The following is a 25,510-nucleotide window of genomic DNA, read 5'->3' on the forward strand; positions in this document are numbered from 1 at the left end:
AATATGTCCTTACCTCATTGATTAAGAACTGGAGCTGCAGGACTGCAGCACCACTTTCATGTTGGCAGTAGCAATCAACACCAGGCCTGCCCAATCTGTTGCCATCAAAGTCAAGGATTCTAACGTTCCTGTTACCAGCAGAAGAAGAGAAAAAAAAAAAAAAGAACTACCAATTAAACTCTAATTAACCTTTAATTAGCCTCCATTCTTCTTGATTTCTTTAAAACAAAAGAATTCATGCTGACTTTCTACTGTTCTAATTAAAGTACCAACATCAGCAGGCTGAAACATGCAATTGTGAGTGATCTGTTCTTGCCTGTTTTTTCCCCTGTGAAATAAAGTACATGAATTAATGCAAAAATTCAGCAGGATGCATCTTAAATGTCTTTTTACACATTATAGGTTCATATACCACAGGTACGTATCAGATTTTTGTACTTATTAAAACATCATAAAATTAGTATTTTAGGAGTAAGGTCAGTAACACAGTTTTGTAGCAGGCTTTCTTTTATGAATCTGAGCAAATGCTTTTTAGAGTGAGTCATTTCACACTTACATAAAAACTCACATGCAATGATTGCTGTCTCATCAACACAAGTACCATGCAGTGCCATACAGCGTTACCCAAGTCTAGCTATGAACAACATTTCCTAGTGCCATCACCAGTCTGAGTGCAACCACTGCTTTCAGCAACTCAGCTAGTTCACCTGGAGTCAACATTGACACACTGCTTTGCTGCAATATCTTGTTGTCCAGATGTATCATGAATGTAGCTTTCTATGTGTAGCAGATGCATCCCACCTCCCCTCTCCCCCAGCCCTGAAAACAGCAGAAACTTCTAGGCTGATGGACCACTATGGTCATGCACATGCCCCTTTGTCAACAGACAGGGCCCAATTAAATGCCTTGGTTGAGAGACCTTTGTGGACAACTATCATGAGTGATCACAACTCAGATTCAACTAGTATATAAATGGAGTCCACTGGAGACCCCCTTTGAGGTGGTTTTCCTTGGAGCAGCAGGTGTGCAGTTGAAGACTCTCCTCCTTAGACAGGCCATCTAAGGGCTGTTCCTTGAGGACTGAGACACATGGCTAAAGGGGTAGGTGATCCTCTGCATACCTTTGAGAGTCCTCACTTCATATGAGCGGGAAGATGTGTATTTTGCACATAGTGGTGGGTTCCCTTGAGTTTTAATCAGCTGTGTAGTAATAAATCTCCTAATCAGTATCTGAGTCTGTGTTTTATAGTGTTGTTAGAGTGCTGAATAATTCAGACAACCCGGTCTCTAGTTGGTATTCTGTTAAACAGTCCTGGTTGGAGTAAAATCTGGAGCTTATCACCTGTCTAAACTGAGTTTCAGCGTGTCTCTGTGACACTGTGTGTTCTGTGTCTTTTTCTCGGTATGCTGCATTGCCACCTACCTAGCATAGATGATGGCCTTTCCCATCCGAGTCAGAGATGACAAAAAGTAAAACAACAGAAGAGATGAATATGAAATATATTGTCAAGCATGTTGCATGAGACAGGTGAAACACCTCCATACGTATTCAAAACATCAAGATTATGACCAGAAATGAGATTTTACAACATAAAGCCCTATCTACTTTGAATGTGTGATCATATTAGCGTATTCTAAAATCCCGAACAAAAATGTCCAGTGCCCACCTGTACTACAGGGAAATGTCAGAATCTTTACTTCCCCTTTCACAGGTGAAGAGACTTGCAGTAAACAATTCTAAAATTGGCCTCAGGAAAGTAAAGTCCATAGATTAGCAAATTTGAGGGTTAATACTGTAAAATAATAAGTTATTACTTTTCCAATTGTTAAGTAGTTTCATGGAAACCACTGACCTTCAGAGACCTGAGCTCTACTCCTGACATTGCCAACTGGACTACTGGATAACCTTAATTAAAAAAAAATGAATGTATGTTTTCTTCCCTGTGCCTTCATTTCCCTATTTGTAAGCTGGAGATAGGGTTTTACAAAAGAATTCATCTCCTTTGACAGTGATGTCAGTGTACTGGCATTTACAGATGGAAAGCTGTGTGTAAAACACATTATAGGACAGCAAGGTCAAGGAAAAAAACCTAACTTTGCTATTTGTTCCCAAACTGTAGTCCTGAATACAATCATAACCAACAGAATAATAAAAAACTGTGCATCGTTTAAACAACCTAATTAAAATGGACAATAAAGATATATGGTAGTCTAGGACACATTTTAAGGGTTGATGGTCCTTTGGTCCATTTTGAATGACTGCTCTGGAGCACTCTATATTGTTCCCAGCTACTTGTTGTGAGAGGACGCAAGACAAGTGCCAAAACCAACCAAGGCACCCACTGCGGATTTCAGACTCAGTGGAATTTTTAACAGATAGGTGTTTTCCCTTTAACTTGATCTTTATATCCAGTATAAATACATGGCACTAGCTAATGATTGTCCTTAATGAAAATTACACTAGTAATTGCCCTGACTAAGTGGCTGTCACTCTTCAACATCAGTATAATGCTAAGTCAATTTTCTAGGAAACATCCTAACAAAGTAGATGATTTAATTTGGCATATCCCAAACAAACAAAACACTCTCCAATAATTCACATTCATTTGCCTAAGTGTTTACCCCGAAATACTTCACAAATTACTAAAATAAGAGAGAAATTGTGCTGCCTGCTTCAGGCTGGCCAACTGCCCTGAAGTAGGGACCGATGCTTAAATAGCTGCATTATCACTGACTGATGGTGGTTTTCAAATATTCTGGGAACTGTGGTGAGTTCCTCCCAGCAGAAGGAGCTGAAGAGTAATGATAACCTGGCACATCTTCTTGGCACTTCAGCCCATCTTTTGCAAATTCTGTGCTTTGCTGCCAGGCATGGAGGAATACAACCTGATCTCATCACATCTTTTCTTACCAGTGTACTCTACCAGGACATACAGCAGAAGCAGCTATAGTACGGGGTTTAGACTGAATTTATTATTTGACTTTTTTTCCCTTTTTCATTAAGTAATGACTCTGCTATCAAGGAGAGTGGAATATCTCTGAAGATATTAAAAGGGAGGACTAATACAGATAGATCTGAATCCCTCAAAGTAAACATCATGGGTATCAAGGATAAAAGCCAGTCACTATCTTCTCTCTCTTATCAGAATGCTGGATCTCCCAGGGGACTTCACAGACATGCCAGATTATCCTAATTAATTCATAAAAGGGAAAAAGATGAAAACTAAGTCTGGATGTCTGTTGAGATCCAGAGTGAAACAAGTAGAATCAAAATTATGTACATCAAGCAGCAGAAGTGTGACATTAGTAACACACTGACAGAGAAATATTCTTTCTAAAAACAACATTTAATCCTGGTTTTATGATCTATATGTGTGAAACAGGATATTTTGCTCTGTATTGTCTTGTTTTCATAGAGTATTTCAACATTCTATTACTCCAAAGCGTAGCATTATTTTGGAAAAAATAAAAAACCACAAACCAGTTGTTAAGATGTCTAATTTTAAGTACTTAAATTCATCTTCCAAGATGCAATCTTTCATGACAGTATAATACAATATTAACAAATAATTTACACTGTCATGTCTTGGGCGATTCCGTTACAAGTCAAACAAAATTTCCATTTCCCAATATTACAACCTGATGCAGATTTTCTCTCTAAATCCTTTTGGTCACTTGTATAAAGAACGATTAGTATTTGTGTGGTATTATCATGCCTTATCCATACTCACTGCATCTTGAATGCCTGATGTTACAGCACATGCATATGTGGATATGTTTTACTGGAAACCAAAGCTGCAAATGAATAATTACATAGGAGAGGTTTCAATGGGCAAAGTTTCTCATAAGCATGATCTATGACCAAACTTTCCAAAGCATCCCACAACTTTCTTATTCCATGACTCATTTTCAATCTATGATACATACAGATCTGATGTCTATCATTCTTCTCAGAGGTTATTACTAATGGAATCCAAAGACTTGAAAGTCTTGTGTGTTTGCTGAGAACCAAAAATGCAGATACTTTAGAATTGACTCCTGGAGTTGAGACCGCTGTTACCTGCACCAGGGATTTAAGTTCTTAGGACCTGAACATCCAGAGGTAAGACATGTGTAAGACATGTTTTTCTTCATTAAGATGGGTGATTCTTTAGTAGTGTCAGATGCAAGTGTTTTCAGATCAAATCTTTTTGCAATAACAAAGACTGCAGTCTGTTCACTTCTCCTTGCAAGGCAGAGGAACTGAAGACATGCTATCATGAAAGACCTCCTGTCAAGTCATGCCAAGCAGCCAACAGATAGCGCCTGTCAAGTAAAAACTGTTAAATTACATATGGCACCTTTCTCAAAACCAAAACTCTTCCATAGAAGAAAATGACACCAAGCGATGTAAATAAAAAACTCTATTTTTTTGACTACTTAACTAACTTTTTCCATGACTAGAATCATTCTATGTACAGAAATAAACACTGAAGTAATGGGTTATAATAAGCAGAAACTATGGGTTTTTATTAAAAGACACACAGAGAAATGGGCAACCCCCATTTAGAGCCTCTTCTTTAAAACATGTGGGAATTGTAGGGTGCTGCAGAAGTAGCATTGCTGCTTGAAGGAGTCCTGTCATCTGATCTACACTGACTGGTACATGTTTGAGTAGGAATATGCAGCACCCTAAGAGCAGATGCTTGTGGGCTGGTGTTACTCCATTATGTAAACCAACTGTAAAATTGATTTAGTGTGTAACTTGAATATAGGACAGCTTTTTCTTGCAGAAGACCTCCTCCACTGAGTTGAGTGATTTATCAGCTTAAAAAGCACCAGCGTATTTAACTAAATAATTAAGTAATAGAGTGGTAAAAAGATTCAACCAGACCACTAACCAACTAAAACAACTAGAAGGTTAGTCAGTTGTATCTGTGTCACAGGATGGATTTTATCAAGGGATGACAATTATGAAAACATCTTCACCACCTAGATTTGTAGTTCTGAACATAGCTACTTTCAGTTCCTGGAATACATAGTTTTACAGCTCCTTTGTGGAATTCCTGTAAGTCTCACATACACTTTTTTTTGTCTGCTAAGGAGAGTACATATTCTGGTACAAGTAAATGCCACAGTCCTAGGTTTTGTACTTAAAAGGGGCTTCAAACTGAGATTTTTTTCCTCTTCCCACGAGATATTTCATCTTAAAGATTTCAAACAGCAGAGAATCCATTATTTCTGAAGTATATTGGTGCAATGTTTAGTTATCCTCACTATCAAGAGTGTCATGCCATATGTAGAATTAATACATTTAGCTTCAGTTTCAAGCTTTTGGATCACATTATGCCTCTCTGTGCTCAATTAAATAACTTTCTATTTGTAGAAATTTTACATAAAGAGCTCTTCTTTTTTCCCCCTGCACTATGAGAAGGTGAAACATTGCCGTGCTTGGCTGTTCTCTGAGGATGCTAAACATGATGTAATTTATTAATACTTTTTTTTTTTTTTTTTTTTTTTTTTTTTTTTGTTACCAATAAGAGTGAGCTTTTGGTCTACAACGACCTTTGTCTTGTTTATTTTTCTTGACACAGATTTCTCTGTTCATGCATGCAAATTACATAAGAGTCATTCGCTAGAAGAGTTGAATACCCATTGTGATATATATGCAAGCTGAAAAATTTGCTTTCAGCAACTTCGATTTCTTTCAGATTAAAGCACTTACAGATAGCTCATATTTAATGGTTAGCCTCTACAGCTGGATAGCTGAATGCATGCCATGAAAAAGATGACCATTTATTGAAGTAAAATGCAAATTCACATCAACACTATTCACAACTTTTTATTTTTATGAGTTAGAAGCTCTTCTGTTTCCCAAAATAACTATAGATACCACAAGCATTACCAACACTCCTAAGTCCATATATTTTCATCTCTTTGTGAGACTACCTTCAAAGATCATTTTAGGAATCACCTGTTCCAGAAACAGAATACAAATAACGTGACTGAAATCAGTCAACCCTAAACCTAAAATAGCAACTTGTGAAAAGCAGATACTCAAAGGTAAGGACTCTAGACAATGTTTTACAAATAACGTGTAGGTGTATAATTTCATATTCTATTCTTGGAATATCAATAATTTCCAGTTTCCATTCGTGTGTGCATATATATACACACATGCATATATATATATATATAAAATAATTAACAGAAACCACTAGCTCTAAATTAATCTCTGAAAAAGAAGCCATTTAGTTACTAGTCTGTAAAAGCTCTACATGGCCGGGTAGCCACCCTGAAAGTGCTGTACTTCGAGGCTGTACTTCTTGCAGTAGTGAAAGACAATATTAAGAGTCTGCATTCACAGTGGGCTTCCTCTTCTTTTTTCAGGTAGTCATAAGCCTCAGCAAGCTCACTGACACATACAGATAAAAACAAGAAAGGCAACAATGTGTGAAAACTGAGATCTATAGAAGTGAGTGAGGCGTGTATTGATTCTGTCCACAGGAGCTGTAGTTTCAGAGAAATTTACAACTGCAGACACAAGTTTAGGCAAAGGCAGGGCAAATACTAAACAGGAGGAGAAGCATATCTGTAAAGATTGTTTACAAACACTTCTGTTGAAAAGCTACACAGAATATGCTTGTAGAGAACAATAGTCTTGTCCTAATGTACACTGGAGGTTATGGAAAACTAAACTGAGAAACAATTGAGAGGGCTGTGTATTTTGGAATTTTCTAAAACCAGAAAGGCACTTTAACATAACCAAGGGTGTGCACAACAAAATACAGAGATACCAGTTTTAAAAAATGATGGCAAAACTGCATTTTATTCAATTTACTGCCTTTTAAGAGGACTATGCAAACTGTACCATTTACTAGCTATCTGTATGCACTGGGCACAGATGGTAGTCTAACACCCTCTCTCACAATAGAAGTCATACAGGTAGCTTTAACTCAGACATTTTTCTTTTCCTTTTTTTTTTTTTTCTCAACCTTCAAATATTAATAGTTAACACAGTATTTGCTCCATGCATATTTGTACACCCAGAATATACATAACACATGCAGGTTACCACACGTGCAGTTACCAATAACAAATGCAACCCTCTACAATGATTTGATACTAAAACCCACAGCATTTAAAAGTTAAGCGTTAATGTTATGTTAGTATTTGTGTTATTCCTGCTTGTATAAGCTACCAATTTGTTGATAACAGGTTTAGAGAAGGTTTTAATAAGTTTTGTGCCCTTCACGCAAAAAAAAAGGAAGGTTATCTATATAAACCCTACATAAGATCAAAACTTAAGACTTCTTGTATTTTCCTACAGCACAGATTTCTTTAGGTGGTCATTGAATTTTTAGTAATTTGTAACGGTGATCATGAGGCACTGATTTTCTCTGTAGCTGCCAGTTATGAAGAACAACTGGTGACAACAGAAGATAGAATGAAAAGCGATCACATAATGTCTTTCATTAAACAGGTCAAAAGACCTGTCAAACTAAAAGTATCTAAAAATAAAAAGACATTTTTCCAAATATTAATTCTTCCTGTAGCTGCAATGGGAAAGTTATATAACTAAAATAATACATTAATCCTGCCTCCATGTCATGACAGAGCTTGAGAATACACATTGCCCTTTCTGTTTTAAACAGAGAGAAGAATTAGCCAATTACTGGAAATCTTTAAAACAAGGCTGCACGTTTTCCCAAATGCTAGTTCCAGACCCAACCACTGGACTAGGAATACAGTGATGAAGGTCTTATAGCCAATTCTGTAGTCTGTAGGAGATGAGAAGAGATGATAAAATAATGTTCCCTTCTTATCTAAAAGTGTTTCACTATCTATTTTGGCTAATACAGACATGGGGAAGAGAAGGTGCTTTGTTCAGTGGTGCTAGAATAATTACCAGTTGCCCTGATTAATCGTGGCTAATTCCTCATGCCAGGTATTTCACAGCGATGAGTTTCACAGCAGCTTCAGTTCTGTGTTTCCTGAGTAGCTATGGAGTTTTAAGATGAGCTCTGCTCTGCACTCTGTTCTCTTGCTCCCAATTTGGTCAAAGCAAAAGCAATCGTGAGCACATCAATGACAACTTAACATGGGCCATTTTGTGCTCAGTCCTGCGATCAGTGTCCTGGATCTTACTCTTATCAGATGCTAAGATCTCCCCAAACCTACTTTTTTTAGGCTTATCAACAGATCGACATACACCTGAAAGAAGCAATGAAAAAATTCTACTGAAACGGTGAGAAATTCCACACTTCTCCGAAAAATGAGCAGCTTAGCAACAAGGCATTCAAAAGGAAGTCCTTTAGGCACAAAATAAATGCTTTCTATAATCAACCTGTTTTCTTTTAAAGTTGGATTTACAGTTATGTGCAGAACCTAATAAATCAACCTGCTAAGACCAAAAATCCCAGAATTAATTTTAAGAAATTTAGACCCTGAGAATCTCCAGACCACTAGCTATCAAGACACTTAATCAGTTATGAAATTGAGCTGATTGTCCAATAACAGGTCATTAGCAGAGGTTGTATTCTGCTTCACACATTTACTGTAAGAACTTGACTTTATAGATCAAATTAAATCATCATTCTGTTAAGTTTTCTGATTATACTGAAATAAGAAGCAAGGTATACAGTGCAAATATAATCCTGAAGCACTGAAATAAAAGTGGACTGTTTGATGATGCCCAGTGACGATACATTTTGTCTTATTCAGTAATACGTCAGAAAATTTCCATGTATAACATCACAGAATATTTTTGTTCAACTGAGAGGTCTGAGTATGTACATCCTGAGAAATATTGTGCAAGGGCACTTTAGTCAGAAAAAATTGCACTAATACACACATACTAATGCATTGAGAAGATGGTACCTGATTTTGACTCAGGCTTTGTAAGTGGTTTTGAGGTTCCTTCACTTGACTGTTTGAACGTTTCCATTGTTGCAAGGAATGTGTTCAATAACATCAATATGCCAAAAGAAATACTTACTTCAGAAGACTTTCATTCAGACATTTCAGTGTTTATCTTACTGCCAAGATAATACAAATGCTGAGGTCATAAACCACATTCTTTTTAGGCAGAGCAGTGCTGCCTGAAATATTAGATAATTTTATTTAACTGCAGGAAACTGCTCACAGCTTGTTAGTCAGTTTATGAGCAATTCCTCAAATTCATCAGCTGCATCAGCTCTATTATCATCTATTTAGTATTGGATGATTCCAGGAGGTCTCTGGTACAAGACAGAAAATACTTCACATTCAAAAATGTATTAAAAGGAAGTTCAATATTTTAAATGAGGCAGTAATTTCATTCCTGCCCCAGAAAAAAACAGACAAATGACATTTCTATAAATTTCAGTCAAGCTATATACTCAGCACTTTTGGGAATCAATATACTTATTTTCAACACTTAATAAGGAAAGATGTTAACCTAGAATTTCATTTGTTAAGCAAGAATAGGTGTGTAAAACACACAGGAACTCACATGCTTTTAACAGAATTAAAAATGGGAAATGAGGCTCCTCAAGCTTGAAATAATATAATTAAAAAAAAAAAAAAATGAAAAAAATAATTCAGAGTTTGACAAAATTTCAATGAAGTATCTGATGGGGTTTTTCTTAGGTTTAGTTCAATATAAATGATACTATAAATGTGCCTATGTTAAAAGGCACTCCAGATATCAGGTAGTCAATCTTAAATAGTTTTGTGTTCTATTATTGTAAAAGTCATGATTTTTTAATAAAAGTTTTCAGCAACAAATTACATGGAAGAGACATTACTCTTTTTCTAGAACAAGATACAGCTTAAATGTTATCTACATTTCATTACTCTTATAATCTTCCCGAGACACATAATTTTTCAGATTCTGAAATAAAATACACTATAGACCACAGTTCATCAGCCCTTCCATTCAATCTACATGAAATAGGTAACCAGCACCTGTTTAAAATGTATTTCAGGAAGCCCTTCTGGTGTAAATGAGTACAAACTATGATTTTGCCACTTTAAGCAGACACTTGTAGATTGTATTATACTAACTATGTTCATGTTTGGTGCCAGCTGAGTTAAGCATTTATGTTTTATTTGAATTAAAATTTATAATCCCATTAGATAACATGGGCTAAAACATGAGTAAAGGTTTGAAAGCACAGTTGTGAATACTGAATAACTACTGAAGAACATTTACATTTTAAGGAAAGACTACTTCTGGGAATAAAATAGGATGTAGAGGAAGTCCCTCAGGATCTCAGTTTTTCCATGCCAATTACTGAAAGTCTGCATGTTTCAGTGAAGCAGGACATTGTTTCAGAACTTACCATACTAATACGGTATTATTTCAGAATAACCCAATTCTACATTTTGTTGGACAAGAATCAGAAAGGATCAAAAGTAGTTCTACACTTCCTTGGCAATCCAAATTAAAAAGACTGAGAGGTCTGCCCCCCTCCAAGGGATTATTCTTTGCAGAATTTGAGAGAACTGACACACTGCCATGGCTGAAACGTAGCTCTCGTGCTGAGGCTCTGCCAGATAACTGGCAGCGAGATGGTGCTAGTGGGGGTGGTGACATCCAATAGTCCAAATCCTTACCCACAGATGAAGAGAAGCAGCGGAGACTGTTGAGGCTGGATGAGTATCAGTCCAGCCCTGTTTTCCCACTGCTATAATCTTTGGCAAGATCTGCAGGTTTTGTTATCTGCTTCAAGACATAGATCTGCAGTAACAGCTGCAGATCTGGCATTGCACAATATGCAATATCACCAGGGCCCCAGGCTTGTTTCAAGACAATGAGAAAAATGCCTTAAGACCATCTAATTGTGTTTCTGCAGTGTGATGCGAGGGAGGAAGCCTGCAGGGAAACAGGCTGGGCAGAGGAAGCAAGAAGTCCCCATATTAATTTTAAGTATTAAGCTAGGTTTCATTTAGGAAGAGACAGCTTTTACAATCTAAACAGAATCATAAGAGCAAACTGTCTTACATGTAGCAAGCAAAATGAAAGAGAAACCTGGAGCAAAACAGGGATAAATCCAGCTTGACAGTGTACATACATCAATTGGGTAAGCTTCTCCCCACATTGATTTTCAGAAGTTGGAGACATTACTCACATAGCCATAATGAAGTTTTAGTATATAAGCTGTAGGGAGGATGAGGAAGGGTGACCACTGACTAGTAAAAGCCTTTGACTCTCACTAATGTGAAGTCAAAACAGAAATCCTCTTTGGGAGGTTAAACATGGAGGTGTGCTGTTAGTTTTCATTTTGTTAAACCCTAACAAGCTTTACTGAACACTAAGTAACATAAAAGCTACATCTAGTTTTATTTCATCCCACAAATTATTATCACAAAAATCACATTTCTTTAATCCTATATTGCCTGCAAGACTTCAAAAGCATATTAAAATACAAAGAACACCTCTGCAAAGAATCTCTTTCTGTACCTCTACCTTCCTGAATTGCTTTTTTACTAATGCAAATTTACTAATCTAAGTGGAAAAAAAAGTTTTATTTTTTCCTAGCATTGTTGTTTCAAATGCAGCATAAAAAACTAGCATCCAGATTAATTTTAAGGTAGATAAAATAATAGAAATACAAAAGGTTGATACGGAGCAAAGTCTGCGGGAAGAGAGGTATTTATGTCCACTTTGATGCACATAAGCATCACATTGCTTAGGATGTCTGTGCAGGAAAACATTGGGGTGATTCTGAATTTGGAAATTAGACTGCCTGCTTTCAGTTGTCACCGCCTGCCCTGTGGCTTGACTTATCAAAATGAGCAGGAGATTTCCAGTATTTGAAGCTCAAGAGTCTATCAACTTTCTAAAGGAATACATATTTATTAGAGAGGCTTTTGTGGGACAGGACCATAAGATATTTGCTAAATCCGCACAAAAAACTTAATCAGACTGGAAAAGACAAGCACACTCACAAACACACTGGGATAGAGAGAAATGTTTAAAAGGGGGTGAAATACGAAGACAGAAAGGAAGGAAGGATATAGCTAATCAGTGCTTACAAGAGGCAGAGAAATGGGATAATTCCTACCAGAAAGTCACTGACTCAGCATAGGACAATCAAAACTTTGTAATGCAAAAAGTATTTAAAAATTAAGGAATGGCAGTGGAACTTTCTCACATATTCCAGATGAAAAAAAAAGAAAAATAAAACCCTAAACAAAAATAAAAGCCTCAGTTCTCCTCAACACGGACTTCTCAGGCTGTGAGTTTTATACTTTGGAAGGACTCAGAATCTTCAAAGGGTAGATAAACAGATTCAGAATTTGGGTTTGTACAAGGAAATGCCAATATCTGTATAGATAGAGCAGGGGCTGTACAGGAAAGTCTTCTGAGAATGCTGCTGTATTAGAAGAAGCATTGACAAGATGTACTCACAGCTACTGATAATGCTTGGAGGCTTTCTTGTCCAGATTTCCTGATGGACCTCTCTTAAAGATGAGGTATACTCACACCCTAGTATGTGATAAAAATGTAAGGCCATATAATGGATAAAGTTACATAGTTTACATATTTTACATCATAATACCAATTTGTAGCATGAAAAACTGAACTGATTAGTAAGTAAAAGAAAATAAATGCCTCTGAAAGGGATGATGTAAAACTATGTTTAAAAGCAAATGTTTATTCCTATTAGGTCTCCCCCCTCCCCTCTGCCAAACACAGGAATCAGAACTTGAACCTGACAGGTGTCTACGGCAGCTAATTTCCTGCAAGTTAAGCTAGGATTTATGTAGAATATGTACATTCAATATCCATATTCACTTTTCCACAAGAACATGAAAACCTCACGAAAAGTCCTCTGCTGTTGTATTCCACAGGGAAACATTCTTTTCTACAGTTGGATTTGCCAATGAGTTCAGCTCTGTACACATAAAAGAGGTTAATTCCTAAACCAGACCTTTGCTATCCAACTCAGTGGCCTGTTGTTCTTGTGGCTTGATTTCAATTGTGTTTGTTTTAAAACAATCATCTCTTGAGCAGGGGCCCTGGCTCCAGCCTATAAACAAACATTTCCCATGCTGATCCTGTTAAGAATAAGAGAACTGTAAATGTACCAAACCAGATTTTTTCCTGGGACTAAGATCTGTGTTTCCCTTATTACAAAGAGTTGGATGGCATTGGTCACTCAACATTATTTCTATGATCCCATAACAAAATTCTTCTTCTTTTTTTACTTAAGGCTTGCACACCAAAGTAGATTTTAAATCCAATACACAAAGACATTTGTACTTCCCAGAGCCTGTTCTAATCTTCAGCATTCATATTCATTGCACACTAATCATCTGGCAGACTTATTAATGGTACTGTAAAATGATAGTGATAGTATTAAAATTAAGTGGTCCCTCTGACATCAAAAAATAATATATTCAGCAATATTTATCAAATAGCAGTTAAAGTATCTGGATGGTTTATCTACCTAATAACTCAAATATATGCTATATATTTAATACTTTTTATTTTGCAAATCAGCAAAACATTAAATCTCAGAATTAAAAGCTGACCTTACTCTGCAGACAACAGAAAAGGTAGTCTACCAGTTTTAGGAGGATTCATTTTTGCGCCAACAGTCCATAGCACGTTAGAATCAAGGGTTACAGTTCAAGCTATTCTTTTCCTTTACTGCCTCATGAAAGTAAATACTTGTAATTTTCTTTAACTTCTTCCAAATTAAAACTCTGCAAAGAGGGTACATACAATCTACCCGCTGGCTCCAACTGCTACAGTGATTTTGTTTCATCTCGAAAGTACAAGCACTTTGATTCATTGAATATACACATGGCATGTTCTTTTCCTGCCATGTATGTTTGTTAATGAATAAGATCCAGAAAGAAAAATGTGATAAGAAATTAATTTACAATGCTAAATTTTGTATTTCCTCTGTTTTGGCTAATCTGCCCCATTACTACTATAGTCTACAGTGGCTGAAAGAGGAAAAGAGCTTTTGGTACTTAGAGATTGATGGGGAAAGGTTTTGTTGTTGTTCCTTGTGGTTTTGGGAAGGGATTGTTTTTAAGCAATACAGCTAGTACCCTAAATTTCTGTTAACTTCAAGATATCCATGCTTTCCCATGACCAACCTGTTATGCATCCTGCTTTACCTAACAGCCCAGCACAGTGACATTGGCTTTAGTGCGCTCTATTGCAATGTTTTTAAAAACCCTGCTTCCTGTACCAAACATTTTATTTGGATACAACCACTCAGATGCTGCCCATATTTGTCCCACAAAGATATCCCCAGCAACACTGTTCCTCTAGCACATGCAGGTGCCACAGTTGGACCCTGGTGTCACTGCTCTGTAGCTTGACGAAGATAAGAAATTCTTCAGATGAAGGAAATGGTGAAGAGCAAAGGTACTGTAAATGTTTTCTAGCAAAGGCCTGGCAGAAATACAGGTGGCAAAACATAAATCAGGGCAGCTGCTCCTTTGCGGTAAGCCCTGTTTGAGTCAAATACCACAAATGCTAAGTTCTGCACCAAGGTGCCCTGCATGTCAAAGTGTCCTGCATGAATTTAGTTATGTTTTGACATTTTCTTTTGCAAGACAGATCATGAAACTTGAACCAGATTTCACTTAATTTGCCAAGATTCTCTCACTTTTTCTAGCGCTGAATTTATTTCAGATCATTATATAACACAGAAGGTTATTACAAAAGGTACAAGTGGTCAGTTATTGATTGTCTAACCAAAGCACTATAATATCCTTTCATCATTAGCTCTCTTCTCTTTCCAGCTCCAGTTTTGCAAACAATACTAGAATTGCTGGATTAGCATTAGAACAAACTGCAAGAAGAAGAAAAAAAAATCACACTAGACAAATTACTAAAAAAAAGTTACTCTGCCTGATATCAAATTTTTAGAACTAAAATTCTCTGATAGCTAATAGAGAAAAAGCAAATTTTCTTGGTTGTTGGAGCATGAAAATATCTAGGCTGACTTCTTTTATTGCCTCAATGAATGCAATACTGTTTGTCTAACAGAAGCCTGTCTTCCAGAAAAACAATAAAGTTTAAGATTTCAATAAATGAAGACCCTCTGACTTTCCTTGGTAAATAATTTCAAAGACTAACTACACATATTGCTAAAACTATTAAGGCAATTTGTCAGACTTTAATTTCAAGCCACTAATACATTTCTCTGTAAGCTTAGAAAACCATTTAAGTAGCCACTTTATTCCTGTGAAAAGGCATGTACAAAGCAGTGAAAACATCATTCAGTCTTGTTTTTAATAAACTAAATCAGTCTGAGATCCCCAAGCCTCTCATTATAACATACTTCTTCCAGCCAAACCATTTTTGTATCTCTCCTGTAAATCTATCAAGATTTCTGCAGTTGTCTTTCACATTCACAAAACCAAAAAGACAGGGCAAGCAAAAGTGAGAAAACAGTGAAAGGTTCCCTAATAAGCACTGCCTCCTGGTTACATAGCCCTTATCTAGATTTCACAGACTGGTAATTTCTATCTCCATTACAAGAAATAGCTCAACCACCAGTGCAGAGTTAAACTAGTAATGTAGCAGTCAACTGTTAAATTTCAGTACCACTAACACACATTCCTGTTGGTAATGCAATTAACCAATTACCTAAATAATAACCCTTACATTAAGGTACAGTATCATAAATTAAGAGGTATATCATGCATTCACTTCTGAAGAAAATGAGGCATGTATTCTGTGTCTTAATGGGAAATAAATTTATTAATTTTATCCTTATCTAAATTACCACCTGCTTCATGAGAAGACAGCCTTGTCTCTGCAGATGAACTGATCTACTGGCCTTTTTCTGCAGCCACTTAAGAGAGATCTCCCAATATTGTCATCATTAAGTCCAGGGGGAATGAGTATGCCCTAGATCATAAAAAGAAAATGCAAACTATTTCTCTTTGCACCTTCTTTTTAGGTAAGGATTAGACTGGGCTGTGATGTGGTATGGCAGGTATAAAGTCTTCAGTTTGTAAACCGCAGCTGCTGCTACTCACAAAAGTACTGGAGCTTCTGGGATGCTTTGGGCTGCCACCTATAATCAGACTTGTGTGCTTCCTGACCAGGAAGGCTGCCAGAAAAGTAATGGTCTGCATCTAGTTAGTATAATCAATGTCTCTGCTGTTGTGCAGCAGGGAGAGAGAGCCTGCCAGATAAATTTTTAGGTTACTTTGGGAACATTTCTGCCCAAGTAACAGATTTCTCAATGTTAATTGTTTTTCTGTCTCTTTCTCCTCTCTCCTGCCCTGGCTTCTAAAACAACAGGTGATTTAAAAGACAGATAGACCTTCCTAAATTACAGACTATTCTTGTGCACTCTGTGGCTCAAAATGGCAGTCATCTCAGCTGTTAAGACTTCTATCATACTCAAAACTGGACTTCTAACTAGAGAAGAATTCCAGTATCATCTCCAGGCTGAAAGTAATGAAAAACATTTGCTCAGTCCTAGAGCAGGTTCTCAGAGTATGCTCATTATTTACAGAATTACTCAGATTTCTACTAAAGTGTTCGATGATATCATTCAAGGTATTGTATTCAACCAATAAAGCCTGGCTAATCTGAAAACTCATTAACGAAAATTAATGAGTTAAATAATAAGTCCAGTTGTGGGCTCCCCAGCTTAAGAAGGACAAGGAATCACTGGAGGGAGTCCGGTGGAGAACTACAAGTATGATTAGGGATCCGGAGGAGAGGAGAGTTCTCCTCTTATGAGGAGAGACTGAGAGAGCTGGGTCTGTTCAGCCTGGAGAAGAGAAGGCTGAGAGGGGATCTCATCAATGCTTATGAATATCTCAAGGGTGGGTGTCAAGAGGATGGGACCAGACTCTTTTCAGTGGTGCCCAATGACAGGATGAGAGGCAACAGGCACAGACTGAAGCACAGGAGGTTCCATCTGAATATAAGGAGAAACTTCTTTACTTTGAGGGTGCCAAATCCCTGGAAGAGGCTGCCCAGAGAGGTTGTGGAGACTTCTTCTCTGGAGACATTCAAATCCCACCTGGACACATTCCTGTGTGATCTGCCCTGGGTGAACCTGCTTTAGCAGGTGGGTTGGACTAGATGATCTCCAGAGGTCCCTTCCAACCCCAACCTTTCTGTGATTCTTTGAAAATATTTTTTGCCTTCTAGTGTTGTCAAGCACCATGAAGAAGTTGAGGAATGTTTTCCTCAACTCCAATAGCACTTTTCATTTTGAGAGTTAATCTTTATGTAGTTCATGAATGTGATTTTGGTTTAGAAGTTTCCTTTTTTTTTCTTGGTACTGAGAAAGAAACAGACAAAACCCACAATTATTATTTTATAATTCGAGAACTACATAAAAATATTTTTGTTTCAAAGAAAGCACTTAAACCTTTAAAAATAAACAAATTTCCTATACATTAATCATAAATATCTTCCAAGCACAACAGCCTGATTTTTCAAAGAGACATTAGTAACCATTAACAATGGTGATTGATTTTTCATTAGACACAGAGTTCTCACCTAGTGCTGCTAATTCCCTCGCTTTCACTAACAAATGAAGATGACATATAGGATAACAGGGAAGTAATTTCTTGGAGTTCAGACAAAAATTCTTTTGATTCCCTAACTATATAAGCTGTACTATTAAAGAATCTGAGGAAAATTTCAGGTGGGTGAAAACTAACATGGATTATGTCAGGTAAGCAACAGCATACAAGATCTGCCTTAGAAATCAGAGTATTTTCTGTAGTCCCTCCAATTATCATCACTCCTTATATAGCATGAAGGCATGTATGTACTCTGCAAATTAATGCCATTTGATTGTTGGCAACTCCAAACACAGCATTCAGAAGAGAATGAAAAACATTTTTAAAGTACCCATTTCAATTGGCTGATTGTTTTTTAAAAGAGTGTGGTGATCAAGACAGACCACTTTTTTCAGAGTAAAACACTCTTAATCCAATAACTAGGCCTTGTACTAACTTCTAAAAAAACACATTTGAAATTACACAGGTAGAAAAGTTTGCCACTTCACACTTAAATTAGTTCTCCATGCAATGATGTCTGACACACAATCTGATTCAGAATCTGTTCCAGGTGTACACAATAAAAATGTCACTGAAGCAGAAATGGACACAACCTGTGAAATCTCTGCTTGGTGACAAATACTGTGATGCTAAGAGACTGATTTGTGTAAAAGCCTGAAACTGTCGGGAACTCAGGACAAACCTGAAGACAATTTTATAATCATGAAAGATAAGAAAGAGCAGGAGTTCTTCCAGTCCTCCTGGCCACATTTGCCTTTAGCAAGAAGATAAGGGAACAGAAAGAGGTATCCACTGAGCAGAAAGAGAAGATCTATTAAATCATGCAAAGCTGCCGTAATACTGCAGAAAAGAAAGGCTTATGTTTGTGGAAAGCACAAAGCACTGCTTCAGACTTTTCCCCAGAGTGGAGGGAGAGGACACAATGTAGTCTTGCCTCTCTTCTTCCTCCAAATTTCCCATCCTCAACACAGGAGAAGCACTGCTCCTCAGCCCCACTGTGATCACACATGACAGAAGAACCTTCCACTCCTTTCCTCCCGAGCAGATGACCTCCATAGATCCCCAAGAGCTCAGAATTCCTGACATTAGCTCTTCTCAGGGCACAAACCAAAACTACAAAGGAAGAAAACTCAGGCCCATTGGGAGTGAGGTAGCTCCAAATATAAGTTAAAAAGAAACCTCTGCACTGTACACCTGCAAATTGGCACATTAACCCTATACAGTCCCTCTTTGGCACCTCGAAAAGATCTCTTCTTTGTCATCCACCAGAGCTGACTGTGGATCAAGCTCCAAGGAGTGCTGTCTCTCACTCCCCACTCTTCTCCCCACAGCTGGAAACTTCCCTGGCTGGGAGGACACACCAGGGACACAACCTTTGCCCCAGGGATCCAGCCAGCAAGGAATGTAGATGGAACCACCACAAGGTAAATGGAAGACCTCTCCTTCAGCTGTCCAATACAACCATTTTCCAAAACACAACCAAGCAAGCGAAAGTGATGCCATCTGCTATAATTACACCTGTTGGCTTAGGGAAAAAAAGATGTCTCTTAGACATTGCTGGTGCAACAGGATCAAAAGAGCAAGCGAACTACAGCGTTCTGCTGGGGGAGACAAGCCAACCCACTAAAAGGCTGTGGAACTGTGGCTTTACTCTGAGAGGCCTCTGTTGAACTGTGCTCCAACAATGCTCTAAAATTCAGCTGAATAGTACGGGAACAGTACAGCTCCAAGTACTGGAGGTCCCTGTGCACTCTCCCTCCAGCACAGCTAGGTGACCTGCATATTGCTACAACCTATTGCTGTGTTGCTGTCAGTCAGTCAATCCTTTCCACATGAGGCTATAAAAGAGATGCAAAAGTTCCATGACAAAAAAACTTCTCCAAATTCTGACCTGCTCATACAGACTAGGTCTTCATGAGCCTGTTTCTTTTGAACCTGTATGGGGTCTCAGCACATTTTGCACACTGAAAAGAAGCTGACATGAATAGAAGTGATATGGGGAACAGAACTCACCTACACTGTTCTTGGCAAATTTGTCAATGATTACCATGCTCCCATGAGAAAGAAGAGCTATGGAGGACTGCATAGTTTACAGTTACCCAAAATACATATGGGACTTCTTGGATAATTCATAATTCTGTGACTTGGGATCTGGAGAAAACTTGAAGAGGTATGTGGGATATTTTTTTATATTTTCAGTTATGTTACGCAATGTCTTTCCAACAGTTATTTTTGTTGTCACATGATATTTGTATGGTATTGCACTATTCCCATGATTAATAAGTTATTTTAAAAAATGTATCAGCCACATAGCAATTTATTATTTTTGGCTGGCTTTAATAAAAAGTAATGTAATAAAACTCTGCAGACAGCTGTACACAGTTCCATCACTACAATATTTGGGATATATAAATATGTTAAAAACATGCTATATATTGTTAACATACTGGTTTGATACTTTTATTTTACTTCATAGAGTTAGAAAGAATAAGATTGACTAAATATATTTATCCTCGAAAAACACTCAGTTATATTACTAAAAAAGATTTTTTTTCCCGAACTCTATATTTTAGGGATTTGTTTTCAACTGCATGACTTTTTTTTCAGAAAGTCATCTTCTATCCTTCACAAATAACATATCTAGAGGTAAAACAAGTTATTTCATCAGATCATACAGATTACTATTTAATTTGAATGGTCCTTACATTCATACAACTTCCAATCTATCAAGCCATCTGTCTTATTCTATGTGCAGAACACTTGCTCATCAGAGCTTTTATATATATATATACACATATAAATAAAATACATACATACACATATATGTTTATAATATGTATATATGTTGGAACCTCCAGTTTTTGGTGACATTATCTGTGGCCAGATTCCTATGAAAGGCTAAACTCTCATTACCTTTGAGATATCTGTGAGGTACTCAAAATCCGTGAAACAAGGTCAGACACATGAAATCTATACGAAGTAAGTTATATAACCCAGGTAGTAGAACTGGCAATATTTTGACATTCAAGACTATTTTACTAGAAGATTTGGAAAGGAAAATACAGGGGTTGTTTATTTCTACATGTCAGTTGTGATCTTTTATAGTTTGGTCTACAGTAATAAGTTCATTAGTTATAAATTTTACATGGTTGTTACTATTGCTATTTGTACTTTAAACTGTGGGTTATCTTGTAATTTATATAATCACAGAAAACATTAATGTGGTTCTGTAATTTAAAAAATACTACTTATGATAATAGGAAAGGCTATAATTTATCTTTCACTATAAACTTGTAATTCCTTTTCATTTCAGAGTTTCAGTAAAATAGTTCACTATGCTTTTTTCTTCAGAATGAAAAAGTGATAATTAAACAGAAGTTGTTCTTACACTGTGGGAAAACTCTCATGGATCCCTAAGTGGGAAGTGGAGAGATTGCAGTGGAGAGAGGAGGAAAATAAGAGTATTCAGACATTGCAGGCCAGAGAACAAAGTAAGGTAACATAATGAGAAATGCATCAGAAAATAGTCTAGTTTCATCTTAGGCTTAGCTTTCCTGAAGATATTTGCCCTGCTAACTACGAAATAGTCGATTTGTAGTATCTTTCCACAGCTCTAGGCTAAAGTCTGAGAGAAGTCTGCTGATCATGACCCTTTCTTAACCCAGCTCCAAAAACCATGTACTAATGTGTCGGAGGGATTCATCTTTTCAGAAGAGTTAAAATAGTGTTATAAAGAAACATAAACTGTTTTTTGAAAATATTTAAAATCCATGAACTACACAGATATCTTCGAGTTGTTAATGAAAATAGCTTTCCTATTTAAGGACATTAGTGTCTGGTCTGGACATCAGTTTCCAATCTGAAGCATATAGCATTATAAAATAAATACACAATACTTCCTTTCTTTATGAGACACATACCAAAAATCTCCATTTAACTGCGAAAGATACTACACTGAGACCACCTTTAATTTCTCTAGACATTGGTTGTACCACAGCACCTGCACACTCTGTTCTTCAGCCATAAGCCCATATACGTCTGCCAAGATTAGAGCCCTGACTGCACACTCCCCACTTTCTGGTCCTGTTTGGTTGGACATGCTGTCATGCACCATGACTCCCCACATATAAACAGAACTGCCATGCTGAGACTTCATATGTTAACTTGCACCTCCAAACCAGGCAGTGGGCCCCAGACTCCACATCTCCCCATTTCATTTTCTCATGGATGTTTGGAAGATGCGTGGTCTACAGTTCTAGAAAACAAAACCAAAAGCCATCCAGCCTGGAAAAAATCTTCAGGTAAGCAAACCAAACTCAACTCATTCACTGCTGCATTTGGCACATGGTGAATGTCTGCTCAACAGGTAAAGACACTGCCTCAGTCACAGTGAAATTTATTCTTTTGTAGAGGGCAAACGAAGACCATGGAACATTTAAAGCATCTAAAGAGCTTAAGTGAGGCTGCATGATGCATAATGCTTGTATAGGCAATCTCCAGAGACACAAATTTTACCTTGAAAAATGTCAATGTCACTCCTCATGACTGTAGAAACCGTAGAAATCTCTAAAATATTATTTCATTGTGTTTCATCTGACTCACCCTGCAGTAAGTTTTCAGTGCAGCTTCTCCACTCTGCAGTTATTGGATTTTTTCAGAGACCACTGTCAAAGCTCGGGAGACGCAGTATTTAACAAGCAGAATCCATATTATGAAACAGACTCTACAATGCTGATATGGTCACCTTCCATTATGAACTATGAACTCAGTAAAAGGTGGAGAAACCAATAATGTAAATTCTGATAAATGCTGGACTGCACAAAATACTGAGAAAATGAAAGAAACCTCCTTAAAAAAAGCAAGCCAAAAATCAGAAAGATTAGAGATAACATGAAAGTAGACTGCAGCACTTTATGTAATCAGCATGCATTTGCCTGAGCCAGTTAAAAAGCACAATGACCAGAATGATGACCAAAGAACCTAGAAAATAAGAAAGGAAGATACTTCAACCTGGAGAACAGTCAGGAACAAACAACACCCAGCTTATGAAATTATATTTCAACTACTGAACCTCCATGTCAGGCTGATAAGTACACATATGTTGCTAGCATACAGAAGAATTTTACATTGAAAAATCCTTCCATTTACATCCTTGAGACTTTGGAAACAAAATGGAAGTACAAAGAGAAGACACTAGAAAATTCTAAAGTAGGAGAAAGGAAGTAAAAATTCTTCTAAGGAGTACATGGATGCACAATAATTAATTTATCAGAATCTAACAAGCACTGCCTATTCATCTTTTTTTTTTTTCCCTTCTTGCAACATGTCAAGATAGAAATAATAAGCATGAAAAACTAAGCTGTGTAGATAGCCTGTAGAAAACAGACAAAAAAAATTCTGCCCTGGTCCTGCCCTGGTTTCATATCCTACACATAAACTAACACAAGCTTTGAAGGGAGGTGATCTCACTTCATATCTCCTTAATCCCTTTTCAATTGCTGTGAAATCCTTAGACTAAAAAAAATACAAACCCACCTTGGGATTACATATATATATATATATATATACACACCTATACCTATGTGTACACATACATAAATATGCATATACACAAGAAGAAGAAGAAAGAGATATACAAACATATAAAGATACATATATATATATAGTATATTTTATAGATGTATATAAACATATAAATATATAAATTCAACTGACAGAATATGATTGCTATACTGGAAAAATGTACTTTTCCTAAACCTTATATTATTCATATTATTCGGTTCAGCACTCAGAATTGGCCTCTTACACTTGGTGACATCAAACAGAGGCAATAATTTCTGCAAAAATCCTAGCTCAGCTTACAGCTGAAAGGTCAATATTTACTGAGCCACCTCTAATGACAACCTCACTCTAAGTCAGTGGCCTTTTGCTCAACCACTTTCTCTTTTTAGCAGTCAGCATGACCTTTGGTCGCAAGAGGAACCAGATCAATAGCATCATTATGAGCCAACCCTTGCTGAAGCATTTGTTTCTTTTTTGTCCTTTGCTAAGCCAAGAAAGCAAGAATTGCCCCAGCTCTCAAACTGTGATCTTACGATAATACCCCTCAAGTTATGTGCCTAGACAATTTTAAAAATAACCTGATTTCACAGAGCTAAGCAAGCTCAGTTTCCTTTGTCTAGTGATCAAAGAATTTCTGTAGTCAGAAACTGTGTACTCCATTTTTCCAGCAATAATTTTTTATAGATCAAACCATCTCTAAATGACACAGTCATAACTTTCACAGTTTGTAAAATTGAAAGCTTAGTGTATGTATAGTAACAGGAATCCAAGCTTTCTTGAATTTAATCCTAATACACATGTATTATTTGTTACACACAGCAAAAATGTGTCAAATTGTTATTCAAGTCCAAAAGTTGGCAAAATAGATTTTTTTTTTCTTTTTTTACTTGGAAAGGAAAGATATTACAAACAACAGTGACTATACTAATGTTAGACATAAGTTTCTGATGTCTAATTGCATAAGCCATGCCTGTAGGAGAGAAAAATGCATTGAAGTATGTATCAATTAATTATTGTATTAAAGTAGGAATACTACACATATAGATAAATATTTTTATTATAAATGGCTACACAGAATAGAAAAGTAGTACATAGTTATATGCGAGGTTGTAGGAGAATATATTTTGCATATTTTTTCAAATGGTATGCAGCCAAGAAATAATTGAAACATAAAAAAGGGTAGAACTCAGAGAAGACAGATCAAGAGACTTCAGAGAGTCATCTAGTCCTTCCTCTTATCCTGCACTGCTCTAACTGATGTCCAAAAATCATTAATTGGAATTCTTTGACTTCCTTACAAAACCTTTAAGTGATGAAAAAATATAAGTTCCTGCCACTTATTTTCTTTGGAGATCTGTCCACTTTCTGGTTGTTTTGTTTTTTTTTTTTTTTTTTCCATTCAAAGCAGTAGAGGAATAAAGAAACTATTCAAAAGTGGCAGCTTAATTTTCTAGACTTTCAAGGTTCTGGAAACTTACAAAGGACCTTCTTTTGTCTTTTTCTCCAGCACGAAGTTACCTGTTTTGTCCCGCTAATACTGCTGCATCCCACTTGTGTGGTGTATAACATTAACATTGGTGAAAGTATCTGTTGTGCACTCACCATAGTGATGTGAATATCTGAATATAACTGGAAACATTGTCTGTAGCCCCATTCCTATTGCTTGTGTGCTAAAGCATTCAATATTACAACACTACTGTAGGCAGACATTTTAAGCCCCAATAATCCTACCTTTGAGCCAGGGTAATTAAATTTGGTCAACAAAAATTAGGACTGTGAAGCATAAGGAAATAATAAGAGCAAATCAAAGGAAGACAGGAGATGAGAATTTGGGCCTTCTTAATTTCTACTTTATTAATGAAAGCAGCAGAGGGCAGACTGTTCTACAGATTTTGGGATTCCTGAAATGTTGTGTTTTGAGAGCTTAGCCTAATAATATCAATGAGTTAACCTAAATAGATGAAACGAACTAATAAAAGCTACGATTTTTCCCCCTAGAAAGAGCAGCAATTAAGGAAGAGGCAAACTCTGCATGAGCTTTTTAAGAAGCCTGCCAAAATTCTGCTCATTTTCTTTCCTCAGCTATTTAATAATTCAGGCAGTACATTTCAGTCAAAATGCCCATTTGCCATTTCTGCATTTGTATAAAGCATTAGTCAGTGTTTTTTAATCATGTTTCCTATCTTTGGAACTGTCATTGCCCTTTCTCATTTCGCTACTTGGAGGAGAAAGACCAGCGATAACAATTTCGTGCCTTGAAAAGAAACATGCAATGCTAGCCCTACATTTTGTAAAACTGAGAATGTCCATTTTAAATTTCATCCATATACCTTTCCAAAATGATGATATATACTCACACTCCAGTGAGGTGAAGCTACTTCTAAATAGCTCTGCTAGTTCTATTCTGCTATTATTTCCATTTGAATAGGGTTTTTTTTCCCTCTTATCCTTTTAGGAC

At 36.8% G+C, this 25,510-nt stretch overlaps 1 protein-coding gene across 2 annotated transcripts in view; it reads right to left on the minus strand.

Moving 5' to 3' along the window:
- Positions 1-25,510, minus strand: part of STXBP5L (syntaxin binding protein 5L) — a gene marked incomplete at both ends in the record, with an annotated part of 197,798 nt that overhangs the window by 121,591 nt on the left and 50,697 nt on the right. For both annotated transcript variants that reach the window (XM_082043568.1, XM_082043567.1), the window contains one exon: positions 14-95. In XM_082043568.1, coding sequence (XP_081899694.1) covers positions 14-95 — 82 coding nt within the window. The remainder of the gene's footprint in view (positions 1-13; positions 96-25,510) is intronic.

The sequence above is a fragment of the Streptopelia decaocto genome (assembly GCF_964273445.1).
Source record: "Streptopelia decaocto genome assembly, chromosome: 1".
NCBI classification, from domain to species: domain Eukaryota; kingdom Metazoa; phylum Chordata; class Aves; order Columbiformes; family Columbidae; genus Streptopelia; species Streptopelia decaocto.